Source organism: Fukomys damarensis, unplaced genomic scaffold (assembly GCF_012274545.1).
Source record: "Fukomys damarensis isolate Sample0158 unplaced genomic scaffold, DMR_v1.0_HiC HiC_scaffold_35, whole genome shotgun sequence".
Lineage (NCBI taxonomy): Eukaryota > Metazoa > Chordata > Mammalia > Rodentia > Bathyergidae > Fukomys > Fukomys damarensis.
Window position 1 is genome coordinate 53,324,101 of NW_022900947.1, and position 16,658 is coordinate 53,340,758.

Consider the following 16,658-nt stretch of genomic DNA (forward strand, 5'->3'; position numbering starts at 1 on the left):
TAGTTCCTCATAAAAAGAATACTATGCAATGTCATGAATAACATCTTCTACTACTAACATAAAAACAAAATCTAGCTTTATACTACTTTTATTTTATAAATTAATTTTATTGGTACAACTTAGATATACATAATGATCACATTCATCATAGATAATTTGTATCTGTACATGATATATCTTGATTCCTCTTTTTTTTCCCATTCCCCTCCTTTCTACCCCTCTTCCCCTCCTTAGTATAGCACTTTTAATATGTCCCTCAATACTGGCAAATGGGAGAAATTACTATTCTGTAATTTGATGCAAAAGGTATGTAAAATTATTTATATATACCAGTAGTATATTTTTAAAAGTATTTGACATGTTATAATTATTTTTAAATGGCTCTAGAAGGCATTATTACATTATAAAATATCTAAAGATTATTGCAATAGTAGGCATAAAATTGAATTTTAAAAACTATAATATTAGCCGGGCGTGATGGCACACACCTTTAATCCCAGCACTGGGGAGGCTGAGACAGGAGGATCGCTGTGAGTTCGAGACCAGCCTGGGCTAAATAGTGAGTTCCAGGTCAATCTCAACTACATAGTGAGACCCTGTCTCAACAAAACAAAACAAACAAACAAAATATATATATACAATATTGCTTACTACTGCTGTAAATTCTTAGCTAATATTGCAAGTAACAGAAAACCCTATCAGTTATTAACTATTAAGCAGACCAGTAATTTAACCAATCTTGTATTCACCCAATCATAAAAGTAATATCTTTTCTGCAACTTGCTTTAATAGGAAGTTGTGAAGACTGATAGGATATCATCAGACTTTGCTAGATAGGTGTATTATATAAATGTTAGTAAGAAATGCCTCTGATCTTCATTGTGTCATCATTAAAGGCTTTATTTATCTCCCATCAGATAAAATGAAGCAAGGTTATTCCAAACTGATATTTATATTGATAGTTTTCCTGACCTGTAGAAGTTTATCATTATAGATAAATTAGGTACAGAAATACAATGTATGGATTTATAGACTTATTGAGCTATTATAAAATTTAATTTCACTAATACATTGTTTGCCTTTCCTCAAACTCTTTCCAGTTCAAGATAATAAATTGGCATGATCTGGGAATGATTTAAGTAAGCAACTTTAAAAGCAGCTGTTTCCCCCAGCAAATTAGATGGGGGATGTCACTGTAGCCAGACAGGGAATTCTAGACTTGAGAATGTAGAAAAAAACTTGAGAATTAACAGATAGTATGCCAATATGTCACAGAAAGATATCAAAAGAAAAATGGTTAAGAAACCTGAGCTGGAGACACACTTGTGGATGCTAATATAGAGCTCCAGACTATCAGAAGTTTTCTGTAAAACAATATTTGTGTGTGTGTGTGTGTGTGCATGTGTTTTGTTCTTTTTGTTTTTGTTTTTCTCATTGAGTTTATTGGTACATTTTAAGTACAAGTACAGTTGTATTCATCATTGGGTACTTGTATCTTTACATGACAGATCTTGGTTCCCATTTTTCCCTGTAACTTGCCCTCCCTTCACCCTCTTCTCCCTTCCCTATTCACAAAATCTTTATTTCCATTTTTTCATTTTCTCAGATTTTTTTCATTTCCCTCATTTCCTTTCACTTCCCCTAATAACAAATGTTGGTGGGGTTGTGGGGAGAAAGGAACCCTTCTCCATTGTTGGTGGGAGTGCAGACTGGTGCAACCACTGTGGAAATCAATATGGAGTTATCTCAAAGAACCAGGACAAGAGGTTCCATGTAAAATAATCTTTGTTTCTACTGAATATACTTCAGGATTTTTGTCTGGAGACCTCTTACGAAAGTTGGCTTGAACAGTGGAAGTAGCTCTGAACTGGAAGACAAGTGACCTAGGTCTCAGTCCTTTTTAGAACAGATGAGAAATATGAGAGGATATTCAACATCACACAAGTTCTAGATCCCCTCGCTTCTATTTGTATGACTTTATATGTTTTTGATTTCTTAATTTTTACAAGACTTAATGAGGATTTAAGTGGATCCAGATTCTTTTCCATTTCCACCAAAGCTAATGTTGTATGCCTCAAATAACCCAGAAATGCTTCATGCTATTACAATCAAGATTCAACATTTATAAAAATATTGACCTTCATATTATTATTCAAATATATGATTTAAATTATATATATTATATATAATTATATATATGCATATACCTGTTGACCACAATGTGAGATAATTTGCAATAGTTTGCAAACTAAGATATTGCTAGCCATTTGAAATAAATCAAGTATTAAACCCACAAGGAAGTGATACTTCCTTACTGCTTGTATCCTAAGCTAGTTTCAAAATACCTATATCCTGGTAGCCCTTGAAATGAGAATATGCCAGTTGGAACATATGCTGCAACCCTTGGTGTCCTCCAGTTGCTGTTAACTGGCAAGCACTGTTAAGTCATAACCAACAACCTCTAAAATAATCTAGAAATTCTTTTATCTGATGAATTAATTTATGTAGACACTGTTACTGTTTTCATAACTGTTCCCAAAAGTGAGTCTCTTTATTTCATGAATTTCCTGCCATAATTACTTGCTTATAATACAGTATAGGTGATGAATTTTAATTTTCAATATGTGATCTTTGAAGTTGTTCACTGTATATGCACTTGAACTTAATTATACTTTAATATATTATCATTTTCATAACATTTAGTGAAACATGCTGATTTATATTAGAATGAGGTAGCATTTCTATGCACTAATACCATAAAATTGAGAGGAAGTATTATTTTATCCAATGTAGCCAAATATTTTTAGTTACCAATGTCTACAACTTTAATTTGTACCTAAACTGACAGCCACCATATCTATAACTACGGCTGATGTATCTAAACTTCAGAACCATATACCCATTAGCTTCCTGTTCATTACGAAGGAATCTATCTCTGTATCTACTGTTGACAGTCCTAGGTGCCTATACTTGTATTTGTTCTTCCTCCTTCATAATCAACCCCCCCCCCCGATAGGAACAGAGCTACCTGGAACATGGGATAATATCCCTCATCTGTTGGAATCACCATATGAGTAAGTTCTGACCAATGGACTCTTTCTTCTTGTGGCTAAAATCCTGGTGTGCCTTTCATAGCTAAACTATATATGCATTAGTTTGAGCTAGGCAACCTTATTAGGTCATGGCTGGGAAGACATGTTCATTTTGGTAGAACAATGTGATAATAGAAGCCTAGGTATCTATTTTTTTAATTAATTAATTTTACTGGTATATGTAAGGTATACAGTGTAATGACATTCATCGTTGGAAATTTGTACCTTTACATAATCCATCTTGCTTCTTATTCCCCTGCCCTCCCCTCAATCCCTCCATCCCTCCCTATCTACAAAGACTTTGTTTCTATTTTTTTCTTTTTCTTTTGTGAAAGGGGAAGTGGGAGGGGTAGGGGAAAAGAAAGATAAGAATGAAATTAACCTAGGTATCTATTTACTTTATGAGTTTTCCTATTAGCCTAACACTTCCTATCTTGAGACTTGTTTCACATTAAACACAGTGAAATTCCATCACATTGAATTTATTGTTATTTTTATCACTCAGTAATCAAATCAAGATGATTTTAAAATACAAATAATAGGGTTGAGCATTTAGTTCAGTAGTTCTGCCATACGCCTCGCAAGCACAAGGTCCTGAGTTCAATCCTCAGTACCAAATAAATAAATAAATAACTTTTTAAAAATACAAATAATAAATGTAATGGTAATATATCAGGAGACCAAGTTCCCAATCATGAATCTCCTTACAACAAACTTTCCTAAAAGTGTGTCCTATCCCCAGCCCACAGTTTCTTGATTTTCATTTTTGAGAGAGGAGAAATTGTCTTGGGTCACACATAACATATACAATGTTTTTAATGTATATAAGTAACAAAACTTCCTTTTAAAATTAACTTTTATTCTAAATTTTTTTTAAATGGGGGAAAGGAGAAGCCATGGGCTAGATATGCAAATGAGTCATTTTCTTGCCTCACAAAACAAACAGCTTGGGTTGAGTCCTGATTTTGCTTCTCATTATCTTGGTGACTCTAGAAAGTGACACATTCTCCCCAAGCCTAAATTTCCCAATTTGCAAATGGGGATAGTGATAAAATCTAACTCATAAAGGTTCTTCCTAGAGTTAAATAAAATAACACAGAGACATTGGCACCTTCCAGATGCACATCAAATACTCAATAGATACTATTGTTATTATTTTTTCTATTATAATGATAAGCAAACATTTTATTTCCATCTTTTCATTGTCTCACATTTTTTTCTTTTCCCTTATTACCCTTCCCCAGTGTTTGTAGATGGGGAGGGGAGGAGGGGGTGAAGGGAGGGCAGGGGTAAGGGGAAAAAATGAGAATCAAGACTTGTCATGTAGAGGTACAAGATCCCAACAATGAATGTAGCTGTACTGTATCCCTAAAATGTACCAATAAACTCAATTAAATCTGAAAAAAAAAAAAAGAAAGAAAACAGGCTTCAAAGCCAGAAAAAACTTCAGAGATAGGAATGATAAAATAATAATATTAAAAGAAGACATCACTATCTAAAAAAAAAAGAAAATATAATGATAAGCAATTTCTTAAATTAATTAAGCTGTTTTTGGTGTGTATTAAAAAATCCCTCAAGATGCCTCACATATGTCTGAAAGGACAAGAAGACTCGGACTTCAGTCCTGCCTGTCACCTACTCAGAGAAAGTAAAGATTTTGGTCTTTCTAACCTTTGGTTTCCCTCCATGTAAAGAAAGTCATGGTAATATTAAAGTTATCTGCCTCACAGGGTTGGCTGGTAAGTACCAACTGAAGAAACCTATGTTGGAAGTGTGTTGTGTTTGTTACATACACAAAAACCAGGGAATATTCTTATTCCTGCTCTATATGCATTCTGAATTTCATTACACATTCCCAAACACACTTTCAGCACACAAGAAATGACATTACAGTACAGAATTTCAGTTGGCCAGGAGGAGTATGTCTGAGAGGTTTACTGTGCAACATGGGGATAACAGATAACAATGCATATGTCCCTGAAAAATAATAACAACATTAAAAATCTGCTGGAGGTAATGTGTATGGTAATTAGCTCAATCTGGCCATTCTAATAGATATATGATATTTTATGTTTATAAATTTATATTTTATAACATATTATATATATATATATTCAACAACATGCTGTACATGATAAATACAGTTTTTGTCAATTACAAAAGGGCCATATATTTTATACAAATAGAATGGTATTAGTAATAATGATAACGATACTTCTTAGGGCACGTGGTCATCTGTATTCTATTTGACTATAGTGAACTCAGTACACAGGTGTTCTGGGAACACAGATTCTACCTCTGATACCAACTGACTCACCATTCCTGTGGTCACATGCAAATTATCTGATCTTGGAGTGTTTTATTCCTTTACTTTGTAGAATGCAGATAGAATGCAGATGTCTACCATTCTCAAAGACTGATTGATTTCAAAGATTATGTATGGAATAATAATATTATTCCTCGAAAATGTAAATTTTACATATTTTAACACATTAACACAATTAAACCAGAGTAGTAAAATAACCTGTGTAAACCAAAGAGACAGAGTGAAGAAGGTATAGCACAGTGATTAAAAACATCATCTCCGTAGTCAGAAAGACCTTGGTTAATTCCCAGTTCTTCCATGTATTACCCCTGGGCAAAAATGGTGTCTGTCTGAATCTCAATTTCCTCATCTGTAGAATGGGTATAATAATATAACCAGAGCTGGTTATAAAGATTAAACATATATGATGTTTTAGGAGGATAGGTGGCCCATAGTATGTTTGAAGCAAATGATAGCAATAATTATTTTGGCCTGCACTGACTCACAGCCAACTTTATACAAAGTGCTAAATACTTCTGAGTCTGCTTTCATAGTTTCAGAAAAGACATTATCTGACAGCTTCAGATAAAAGATTATAACTATAATTTAATGATACTATGGTGTTTTGGATTCTCCTAAGACTAGCTCTGTCATCTAAAAATTTTTATTCTAAAAAATCTCAGAAATCACCCACACATGGGAGCCTCTGAGAATGATGGTGTAGAGTGACATACACGGCATCTCCCTGAGGCCCATTTTTGTTTCTCAGTCATCGAGCCCTTCCCACTCTCTAGTCCACGGATGTCAAACTGATTGCCTGACTGTGTAAGACCATTCCTTACAATCTCATCCATATCTTCAGAAAGAGAAGACCCAGGGGAGCATTCCTGGAAAATTTCTTAACGAAGTTTCATGAAGCCTTCACCTTGACACAGCCATAAAACAAGTGCGATTTTCTGGCTCATCACTCACGGACCATCTCAGAAGACCTGCTCCACAGCTGCTCAGCTCACCCCATGCTCAAGCCTGTAAAGCTATCAGATGTGCGTATAAGTGTCAGTGCTAATTTGGATGCCTAAAAAGTGCTACTTTTTCTGAGTGAATCTCTTTATTCTTTTTGAGGCAGTGACGTATTTTTAGAGAAAACAGAAAACAAAGATGGAATAACAAAGCTCCATTAGTTACATTTATGCCTGACCATTGAATTAGCTCCAAGAAAGGTTGCACTAGGATAAACTCAATTTTCACAATATAGAAAATGTTGTAATCTCTTTTCAGAGAACAGGGATGGTGTAATTGATCTGCTGTAGAGTCAATCACTGATTACTTTTGACATAGTGCAGAAGTTAGGTCACATGTATGACTTATTTAAATACAAAGGTGCTTTTAAGAAAATTAAGTAAGGCACTAGGTGCATTCTTCAAAACGTATTGAAAGCCCACAAATAAAAGTAAAATTATGCACCTGCTTTTTCTCCAACCAGAATATATGTGCACAATTTCATATCAATCTCCATATTCTCTGTTTATTTGCCTACATCCTCATATTTTCTCAATGTACATATGTGTGTTTATGTTGTCTAATTTTCTTTTATAGTATAAACATTCCAAAGACTCCACTGTTAGCTCCCACTTGGAGGAGACAAGGAGGAAAAGGGAAAACTTAGATTTTAAAACGACAAAGGCCTGGTTCGGATTCTGGTACCAACACTTAATAAGCTCAGATAATCTGAGCCATAGTCCACTTATTTTTTAAAAGGAGTGATAATGATAAATACTTCTGAAAGTATGACCAAAATTCAATAAAATACTACTTTATAAAGTACTACATGATCTACATGATGTGAATCCACACAGGACTCACGACACAGTGAGAACTTACGCAGTGTTGTTACGTGGATAAGGACGGATCACAGTTGAAAAAGAAATGAGTATGCGTTAAATATGTGTAGCACAATCATGAAGCAATTCTTGTCCTATTCCTCAATGCAGTGTCCAAATGTCACCATAGCGTCCTATCAGGGGATGACACTGCCACATCAATTTTACATGGAGATTTTTTTATTCTGTAAACTAAAAGATTTTTAAAGAAAATCTGGGGCCAGAGACTTGACTGAAGTTTTCCTAAAGTGACTCAGGCATACCACAGTACTTCACTGTAATTTTATTTTTACTTTAGAAATAAAAATTTCCTTCAAACCACATGAGATCTCTGCCACCTGCCCACAAAGGAAGAACCACATTCATAAGCCAAGGGCTCCGGGAACCTAAATGTAAGGACCGTCAGGCACCTTCACCACAGCTCCCCCAAGCCACCACTGTACCCTGGTGGACACCAAGCAGAGGGGGTGAAAAGCCCACCATCACCTTGGGAAAGCACTGTGGGTGTGGCCACCTTCGTCTTGGGAAAGAGCCAGAGCTATAGTCTGACCAGGACCCCTTGATTCTCGTGGGAAATCTCTGCCCAGGATCTCAGCCCCCAGGATGCTCATTTTTACAAATCTCTCAAATGTATTATTTTGATGACAAAAATGAAAGAGCTTTGTAAAGTTTTTTAAAATTATGAATCACATAAAGTACTTCACGTATCTCTAAAAAATAGGAATAGCAGCAGAATCAAATTGGCAAAATACTTAGGCAATAATTAGGCCTGCTGTTTTGGCCTTTTTTTAGTAACAGAAGTTGTTGTAGTGTTTAGATATGCATTTGGTCTTGGCTTGTTGAACTGCATTTTCCAATAAATTTAAGAAAAAGGGGGGGGATTTAGGACTAGCCTCCCTGTTTGGCACAAACCACCAAAATAATATGTGTCCTTCCTTCAATTTCTTTACCTTCAGAGTACCCGCACTTCCTTAATCGCCACTATGCAGCATAAATGATACTTTTCTTCCCTGGAGGGGAAGGTGACTAAGGAGACAGCACCTCCCCTTAATATATTATTATGCCAATTTAAATAAAACAAAAGGTGATTTCTTTTCAAAACTGGAGTTATTTCATTCATACTTTAATTTCTTTCAACCTTACAAGTTCCATTTTGTTTTGTTTTGTTTTGTTTTGAGACAGTGTCTCACTATGTAGTTGAGAATGACCTGGAACTAGCCCAGGCTGGTCTTGAACTCCCAGCGATCCTCCTGCCTCAGCCTCCTGAGTGCTGGGATTACAGGCTTGTGCCACCATGCCCGGACTCCTTTGTTTTTTTATATCCACACCATATTAGCTCTTCTCAAACTTTAGAATGAGTAAGAATTACATTGTATAAATGTTGTAAATAAGATTGCTAGGCCTCATCCAGAGATTCACTGGAATTTCTGGGATAGGAGCCAAACATCTCTACTTTTAATAAGAACTTTTAATAATTAGAATTATTAAAATTCTAAGAAAAAATTCTTAGAATTTACTGACTCTAACATGTGGAACATGGGATATACTTCGAAAGAAAGTTCTTAACTAGAAATTAAAATTGCATATTTTGTTTCATTTGAATATTCCCTTCATCTTCATCTAAATATGTACAGACTTTACATCAAATATAGACTCACTTAAATCTAACATAGACAAGGCCTAGAATATATTTATGTACTGTACTGAGCTCAATGCAAGTTTTCTTGAAGGATTGTTTTCTTAAGTAATAGTCTTAAAAGATAATGAAGGGAAAGAAAGTAGGACACAAAGCCATTATGGATTATAGAGGAGTGCTTACAAATGCACGGAGCCTGGAGAATTCTGGCTAAATCTGTAATATTATGAAATAGCATTAAACTTCTCTTAAAAAACATGTACGTAATTCCACTAAAAAAAAAAACAAAAAACATGTTAAACATCTGTTAGTGACAGAACCTATTTTTCCCTCCTAGAGGAAGACTACAGATTCCATTAGAAGTTTTACATTTTCAAACACTTTTCTTCTCAGATTATAAATTAATTAAAATGATACATCAGTATGTCAGAGAAGATAAATTTCAATCTGAAGATAAAATTATTCTGAGTCCAAATTAATACACTAAAACCCTGTTAGTAGTTAGTTTCTAGCTATTAAAGAGAACAACAGAGAAGTATCTGACTGGGTTTATTTTTAAAACCTGACTAGGATAATTTAGTTGTACAATCCTCGTGAATTATTTATTTTTTCAAAATATCTATAATTTTTATATTTTAAGCTATTTTCCTACAGAAATAAACATAATTTTGATTTGCATGGTTTCAAATTTATATTTTTCTCACAAATATCTTCTGAAATAAGAATAAAGTCAGATAAAGTCCAAGTTAAAAACACATTCTATTCTTTTTGAGACCAAAAGGCAGCAGCCACAACACCATGTACTATACCTTTCCACATTGTAAAGCCCCTCTGAGGAAACACTGCAATGGATGGGACAGAAGAGGAGAGGAATCACCAATATGGAAAGAATTCAAGACTACTTCTTCACATAATGTTGTGTAAAATATAAAAAATATTTTTCTATGCTAAATAGTAAATACATGAATTGGAGATCTACATATTCTCTGGTGTAGTTCATGTCCCTGTAAACAAGTTACTGTGAGGAAGAAAAGAGAAGAGAACTTACGGATACATTGCTGTCTGAGGAGGAAGAGCCCTGCGGAGATGGACGACTGCAGTCAGTGGTTCTCTCAGCCCCATCGGTGACTCTGTAGGCTGGATTGAGGTGAAGAAAGAAGTCACTGATGATCCAAGCAGAACCAGCCTGACGAGTCTTGGCTAGTACAGAAGAGAATTTTTTTGGCATCTAAGAGAACAAAGACAAATTTTATAGGGATCAAGAGCAAAAATAATTCATAAACACTTTCCTGGAGTAGGAATTTAAAATCCATTTTTTAAATTAGCATAGGGCAGAATTTTCAGAAAGGTCAGAGGTTTAAATCTAGAAAGAATTTTCAGAGTCATTCCACTCAGCCTCCTTATGTTTCCAGGGAAGTAACTGAGGTTTAATTAAGTTAAATGGCTTAGTCAAAATCATATAATGAACCATCACACGAAGATGAACACCACTATTTTTAAAACTAACCTGACATGTCTTCCACTGTGTCATGCATGTAACAAAAGTTTTCCTTTTGCATTAATTATAAATAAGCTGTCTTTAAGAATTGTCATGTATAAATGTGGAACCTGAAAGACATTTTTCCCTTTCTAGAAGATATATTAAAATTTTTTTTCTAAATAAAAAATTAAAAGTAAACCATTGAAAATACAATAGAGATTAGAAGAGTGCATCTTAAAATTTCATGGCATCATTCTACTGGAAAAGTCAAGTTATTTACAAATACTAACATATCGGACTTATCAGATAACTCAGTTTTATTTATGGAAAGTATAGTATAGACTGGCTAAAGAAGATGTGGTTTTTCTATAAAATAGAATACTACTCAGCCATAAAGAACAAGAAATTAGAGTCATTCATAGGAAAATGGATACATTTTGAGGATATACTCCTAAGTGAAATAAATAAGTCACACATGTATAAATACTGAATAGTTTCTCTGGTGTGAAAAACTATAATGGTACATAAGATCCTAATGATATAATTGACAATGTGAAATAGAAAGAAAAGGGCTAAAAGTGTAGGGAAAGTGGGAAGGGTAGGAGAAAGGTAATAAAGGAAAAGAAAAAAAATGAGAAAATGAAAAAACTGGAAATAAAGTGTTTGTAAATAGGGAAGGGAGGACGGGGTGAAGGGAGGGCAGGGATAAGGCAAAAAGTGAGAACCAAGACCTGTCATGTAAAGGTACAAGATCCCAATGATAAATGTAACTGTACTGTATACCTAAAAAGTACCAATACACTCATTGAGGAAAAAAAAAAAGGAAAACAAATTTTTCACATGCTGTATGAAAATGTGAAAAACATTTTCACATGTGTGTTGTTTCAAGTATAATTATAAAATTGCCTTTTGTAATACCCATAAAACAGATCAAGTGCTTCTAATGTATGTTTTCATGGTATCGTAGTATTAACCCACTATACCAAAATTTTTATTTGTGTCCCTTTAGTAAACTGTGAATTCTTAACAGACAAGAATCTTGTTACTAGTATAAATAGGTTTTTAAACATATATGTGGAAAGGAGAGAAGAGTATATGTATGATCAGCCCTTTAAAAATCACCATAATAAAAACAAATAAATCCTGTTTAATTCCACTACATATTCATTTAGCCTCTGAGTCACCTGAACAGATGCAGAAGTTGAGATTTATGATGAGTGTGGGATTATGCTGCCAATAATTGGCATTATGCTTAGCAGTGTCTGAATCCCCAGACTGTACTTGGTGCTAGAGAGAAATAAGGTTCATATTAGAGTTAATAGACCACTTAGGATGCACATTTGTTTACTTGAAGTCATTCAGTGTACAATCAAAGATTTCTCTCTACTCATTTGGGAAGTATAGAGGTAACATTAACATAGTAAAATGCCTGTGTTTTGAAATTAAATTGCTTTTACATATTCTTTTAAAAACAAAATATTTGTAAATTAAATATTACAGTGACTTAATAATACTGTATTTTATTGATATTCATGTTCTATTAAAATGCTAATTATTATTTTACTCTTGAAAGAAAACAGATTCCTCTTCAGTGAAACTTTGGAACAAAACTTCCTAGAGTCATTTTAAGAAAATATCATGGCTTTTTGTTTTTTCTTTCACAAAATAAAGATTCTGAATTAAATAAATTCTTTATATATCCCTAAAGTTTTGTAGACATAGAGTAGCAATATGGATGCAGAAAATGAGATTTCTTTCTTGTTTTTTTTTTTAAGAATCCTATAAGGATAGGATATTTCTTCTAGATAATGAGAAAAACAGAAATTAAGGATATTTAAATAGAGAAAGTTGAAACATTAAAATTTAATAATAAATATGTCTGTCCATTGTAATGGCCTTCATTCAGGCTCCTGAAAAGTCATTACAGAATACATTAACAAATTTTATGACATTTTAGTAGAAATTTTTAAATGATAAAAAAAGGTAAATGAACCATAAAGTATGTGCTAGTGGAACATTTCATGTATTTAGACATTTTATTGAAATTATTCTTGGCTGGGGATTCACCTCACTGGCACTGTGCCTGCCTCACAAGTACAAGGCTCTGAGTTCAATCCCCATACCAAAAAAAAAAAAAAAAAAAAAAAAAAAAAAATATTCTTGGAGTTGTAGGATAAAAAAAGCTAAGCCAATCATTTCAAAATTAACTGATCTCCAGAGGAAAATAATGGATCTTAGGGAAAAAGTCTTTCCTCAAAGATTGATATATCTTGTTGCCACTTTTGCTGGTCATTTCTGCAATGCCTTTGTTCTGAACCATAATGTGAAGAAAATGTTCCAGGGTTACTCTCATCAGGCATGAATCAATCATTTGTACTATTCTGTGTAATAGCAGAAGAAACCGCAAAAATGTATGTGTGAATTTGAGTCTCTTGGAAACCCACAGTAGATATGTTACATTTCATAACAAATGAAACAGCAAATTGACCACAGGCATTTTTATCAGCCAGCAAATTATTTCCTACACTTAACAATTTTACTACAATGAACATCTGATAACTGCAAGCCACAGAAGTGCAGTGCCAGTGTGGCTAGTCACAGATAACTTTTATTACTAACTAACCATCCCCTAGCTTATTTCAAGTTCTTTTGTGCTTGATAATACATGGCTGTCTATAATAACCTGGTTGATTTTTGGAGTCCCTCACAGTTATACCTGGGTTACATCTTGCTGATACTAACGCAATGTTTTTATTGGTTAGTTTATGAAAGTATACGTTACAGACTGAACAATATTATTAAATGAGTAAATGAACTAGTTATTTGAGTAATAACAGATGTTGTAATTTGTGGATCCATCTCCTTCCATCATGTATAGTTTTGAAGGTATCCATGTATCTTAATTTGTTTATGCTGAGAAAACAGAGAGCATTGATATAGCTAATTAAACTTTCTGTCTCAGGAGGAAGGCATGAGAACCTTCCCTATGTTAAAAGTTGGGGAGTACCTTGGTGGTAGAATGCTTGCCTGGCAAGTAGAAAGCCCGGGGCTTAATCCTCAGATCCATAAACTTTTTAAAATTAAAAATAAACCTGATGCTGGAGAGCAAGCTGTCACTACTGTTACTGCTCCCCATTTTTTTGTTTTATGTTCTTAGTTAAAATGTGATTCGTTTTCTCTGTTCTTCTATAAGATATTCTGCAATTGCTATAACTGTCTTCACAATAATAGAGATCATTTTTCATTAATTTAATGATATACAGACTAAAAGCCAGAGATAGAATTAACTAATACTAATAATAATGCTAAAACAATCCTTTATTTTTCAGTGTATGGGAAAATATAATACAAATATTAATACAATTAAACCAGTGGCTGAATGAACACAACACTTTTGGAGCCATTTTAATTCTCAGTTTTTTGCAATTAGCTCAATAAACTCTCCTAAGATTAATAAATTTCATGTTAGAGAATTAACTTGCAGTCTTATGAACAGACTCTTTCTGGGATAAGACCCAAGTTTATTTATTTGTATTCTCTTTACAAATAGACACTCCTCCAAAGCATAAAATAAATTAATAAAGGAGTAATCACATTCAAGAAAAAGTAAAATGCAAATATGTTCTTCATTTTGTTTAAGACAATTGTACTTACAGGGACTGGGGGTGTAGCTCACTGGTAGAGTGCAAGACAGTTGCACTTACAAAAATGTAAATTTGGTTTTGAACGTTCTGGCATATAACAAAGTCATATAACTCTCACTATTAAAAAGAAAGATATTAAGAAAATATATTTTCTGCCACTAAGTTGATAAAGAAATTTTGCTTATGCAAATAACACTTGGCAATGCACTGAGGAATATCAGCAATATTTTTACTAAAAACTATGAGGGAACTTTATATAATCACTTCTTATAATAGAGACAAAATCACCTGTAAGTATAGCTAAGTTTGAAGTTGAGGACAGTATTTTAAAGGAAATATGTACACATCTACTGCTTGATCTAAAGGTACAACTCAAGTAAGATAGGGATGAGACGTTTCTTAGATGAATTTCTAAAAATAGTAGTTCTTTTAAAAGAACCTTATAGGAACAGAATAGGTCTAGGTGATAAAAAGGACTTCTTAAATCTGGCAAAGGCCTGAGGGCTCGAGTTACATGTTGTAAACTGAGAGATCAGTTTACTTTGTTAAATCAGAAACTTGGTTGAAAGAATCCATAGTTTGCCAAAACTGAGAAACTAGATGAAATTTAAATAAAATAAAGTTCTATGGAATTATATTTTAAATTGGTGCTTTGTGACTCCTTAGTAGATTTGTGCGGGTTGCAGTATTGTGTCTCCGTTTTTTGGTTAATCGTGTAGGACAGCTCACCAACAGTGTAACAGACAGTGCAGTGATAAGGGCGGGAAGGGCATGCATGCTGCTTCTGCCCTGGCTAATGCTGGCGTTCCCATGTGCACCCTCAGTTTTCAGAGTTTCTGGACTGCAACCGTGCTGCTTATGTGTACCTGTGCTTATATCCAATTCCTGACACCCAGCCTCCTGGGCAAAATAAAGTTCGATTATTGGGCATATTGTGGAAGTGTGCTAGAATTGGTGAACCAAAGAGTCCTTATATTGAAGAATGCTGTGTAGTGATGGCCCTCAGCATCCTCTTCAAACAGCAGCTTGGGAAAGTGCCAGAATTCGACTGCCAGCAAATTTCCTTATAAACAAGAACTCACTGTGACTGAAAGCAGTACTGGGGAAATGTTCGTATTTACAGTGGACAGTGTAGAGCAGCCAGCTGGCATCACAGCCTCTGAAGCCTCTGCCCCGTATGGATGCAAGTTCAGTATGAATTGGACTGGTCAGCTGTCATCCTCTGAAAAAGACATCATAATCAGAATGAAGGAGCAAAATAGAACAATTATAGAGCTATAATCCTATATTTGGTTTTCATTCTTTGTAATGTCAAATCCTCAAAATATAATACTTACTTTGCGCCCAAAGAAACTAAATTTTGTTTCATTTTAAATAGGACATTTTAAAACGAGTTTACGTTGTAGTATTTACTACATATTATTGTTCTTAACTATTAAATTTCTTATAAAGGTAAAAAAAAGGCAGAAAATGGTTATATTTTCTATTATCATTAAGGCTTCCAACATTTGTGTGTGAAAGCTCATTCTTGTAGTCCTTAAAGAAATTTCACACTAACCATAAATTCCTGTTCATTTCCATTATTGGAGCTTCATTTGCCCAAATTAAACTTCCATTACAAAGTGGACATAAATATGATTACCTTCCTTTTCTCTCAACATAAACTCTGATGACGGCTGCTTGGAGTAAAGAAGTTGCAACTCCCCTCCGCATTGCTGCACTTTCAGTTTGGGGTTCAGGGAGGGAAGAGGAGGGTGGTGGAGAGCAGACATAATCAGCTCTGGGAATGGAATTAATATAAAAAGTAATGGCCGGGCGTGGTGGAGCACACCTGTAATCCCAGCACTCGGGAGCCCGAGACAGGAGGATCGCTGTGAGTTCGAGACCAGCCTGGACTACATAGTGAATTCCAGGTCAGTTGCAACTACATAGTGAGACCCTATCTCAAAAACACCAAAAAACAAAAAATATAAAAAGTAATGGAAGATTTGTAGATATGGAGGCAGCAGGGTGTTGAAGGGAGGGCAGGGGGATGAGGAAAACATAAGAACCAAGACTGATTATGTAAAGGTACAAATTTCCAAAAATAAATGTCATTATATTATGTAGCTTAAATGTACCGATAAAATTAATTTAAAAGAAAGTTTACTCTCCATTTAAGAGCAATCAAAACATCCTACTCTCCATCATATAACCTTGTTAATAAGTGTATCTAAATATATTCTTGATTGCCATAATACTTTACACTTCTGAAGGTATTTTTAATCTTAATAGTTCATCATTTATGTTGTATTAAATATATCTATTATTAACCCAGTATTATTTGACTACTTCATCTCCAAAAACTACCTCTCACTTCACTTTATCACGTGACCCTTCTGTTTGCTCTTGAATCCTTTAGCTTGGTTCTGCCTCATGGTCCTTATTCTGTTGCTCACACTTCTCACAACTCCTTTCCTAGATTTCTCAGTATTCATTCTCTGACTTTATTCACATCTGTGCTTAAATGTAGTATCATCTTATCAAGAGAGTGCTGACTACTCTGTGTGTGTTTCCACTTTACATACATTAAGTGACATGCACTTAATAGAAACCATATATTTAATTTTGTTATTTTCCTA

The 16,658-nt window shown here is 34.2% G+C and overlaps 1 protein-coding gene across 2 annotated transcripts in view; it reads right to left on the bottom strand.

The window, feature by feature from the left end:
- Positions 1-16,658, bottom strand: part of LOC104853267 (transmembrane protease serine 11E) — a 129,315-nt gene that overhangs the window by 58,502 nt on the left and 54,155 nt on the right. The window contains exons 6-7 of one of the 2 annotated variants that reach the window (XM_010611172.2): positions 15,120-15,259; positions 9,962-10,113 (exon numbers count right to left, since the gene is read on the bottom strand). In XM_010611172.2, coding sequence (XP_010609474.1) covers positions 9,962-10,113; positions 15,120-15,188 — 221 coding nt within the window. In that variant the 5' untranslated portion in view covers positions 15,189-15,259. Of the gene's footprint in view, positions 1-9,961; positions 10,142-15,119; positions 15,260-16,658 lie in introns of those variants that run through there. The other variant, XM_010611173.2, reaches the window with a different exon arrangement.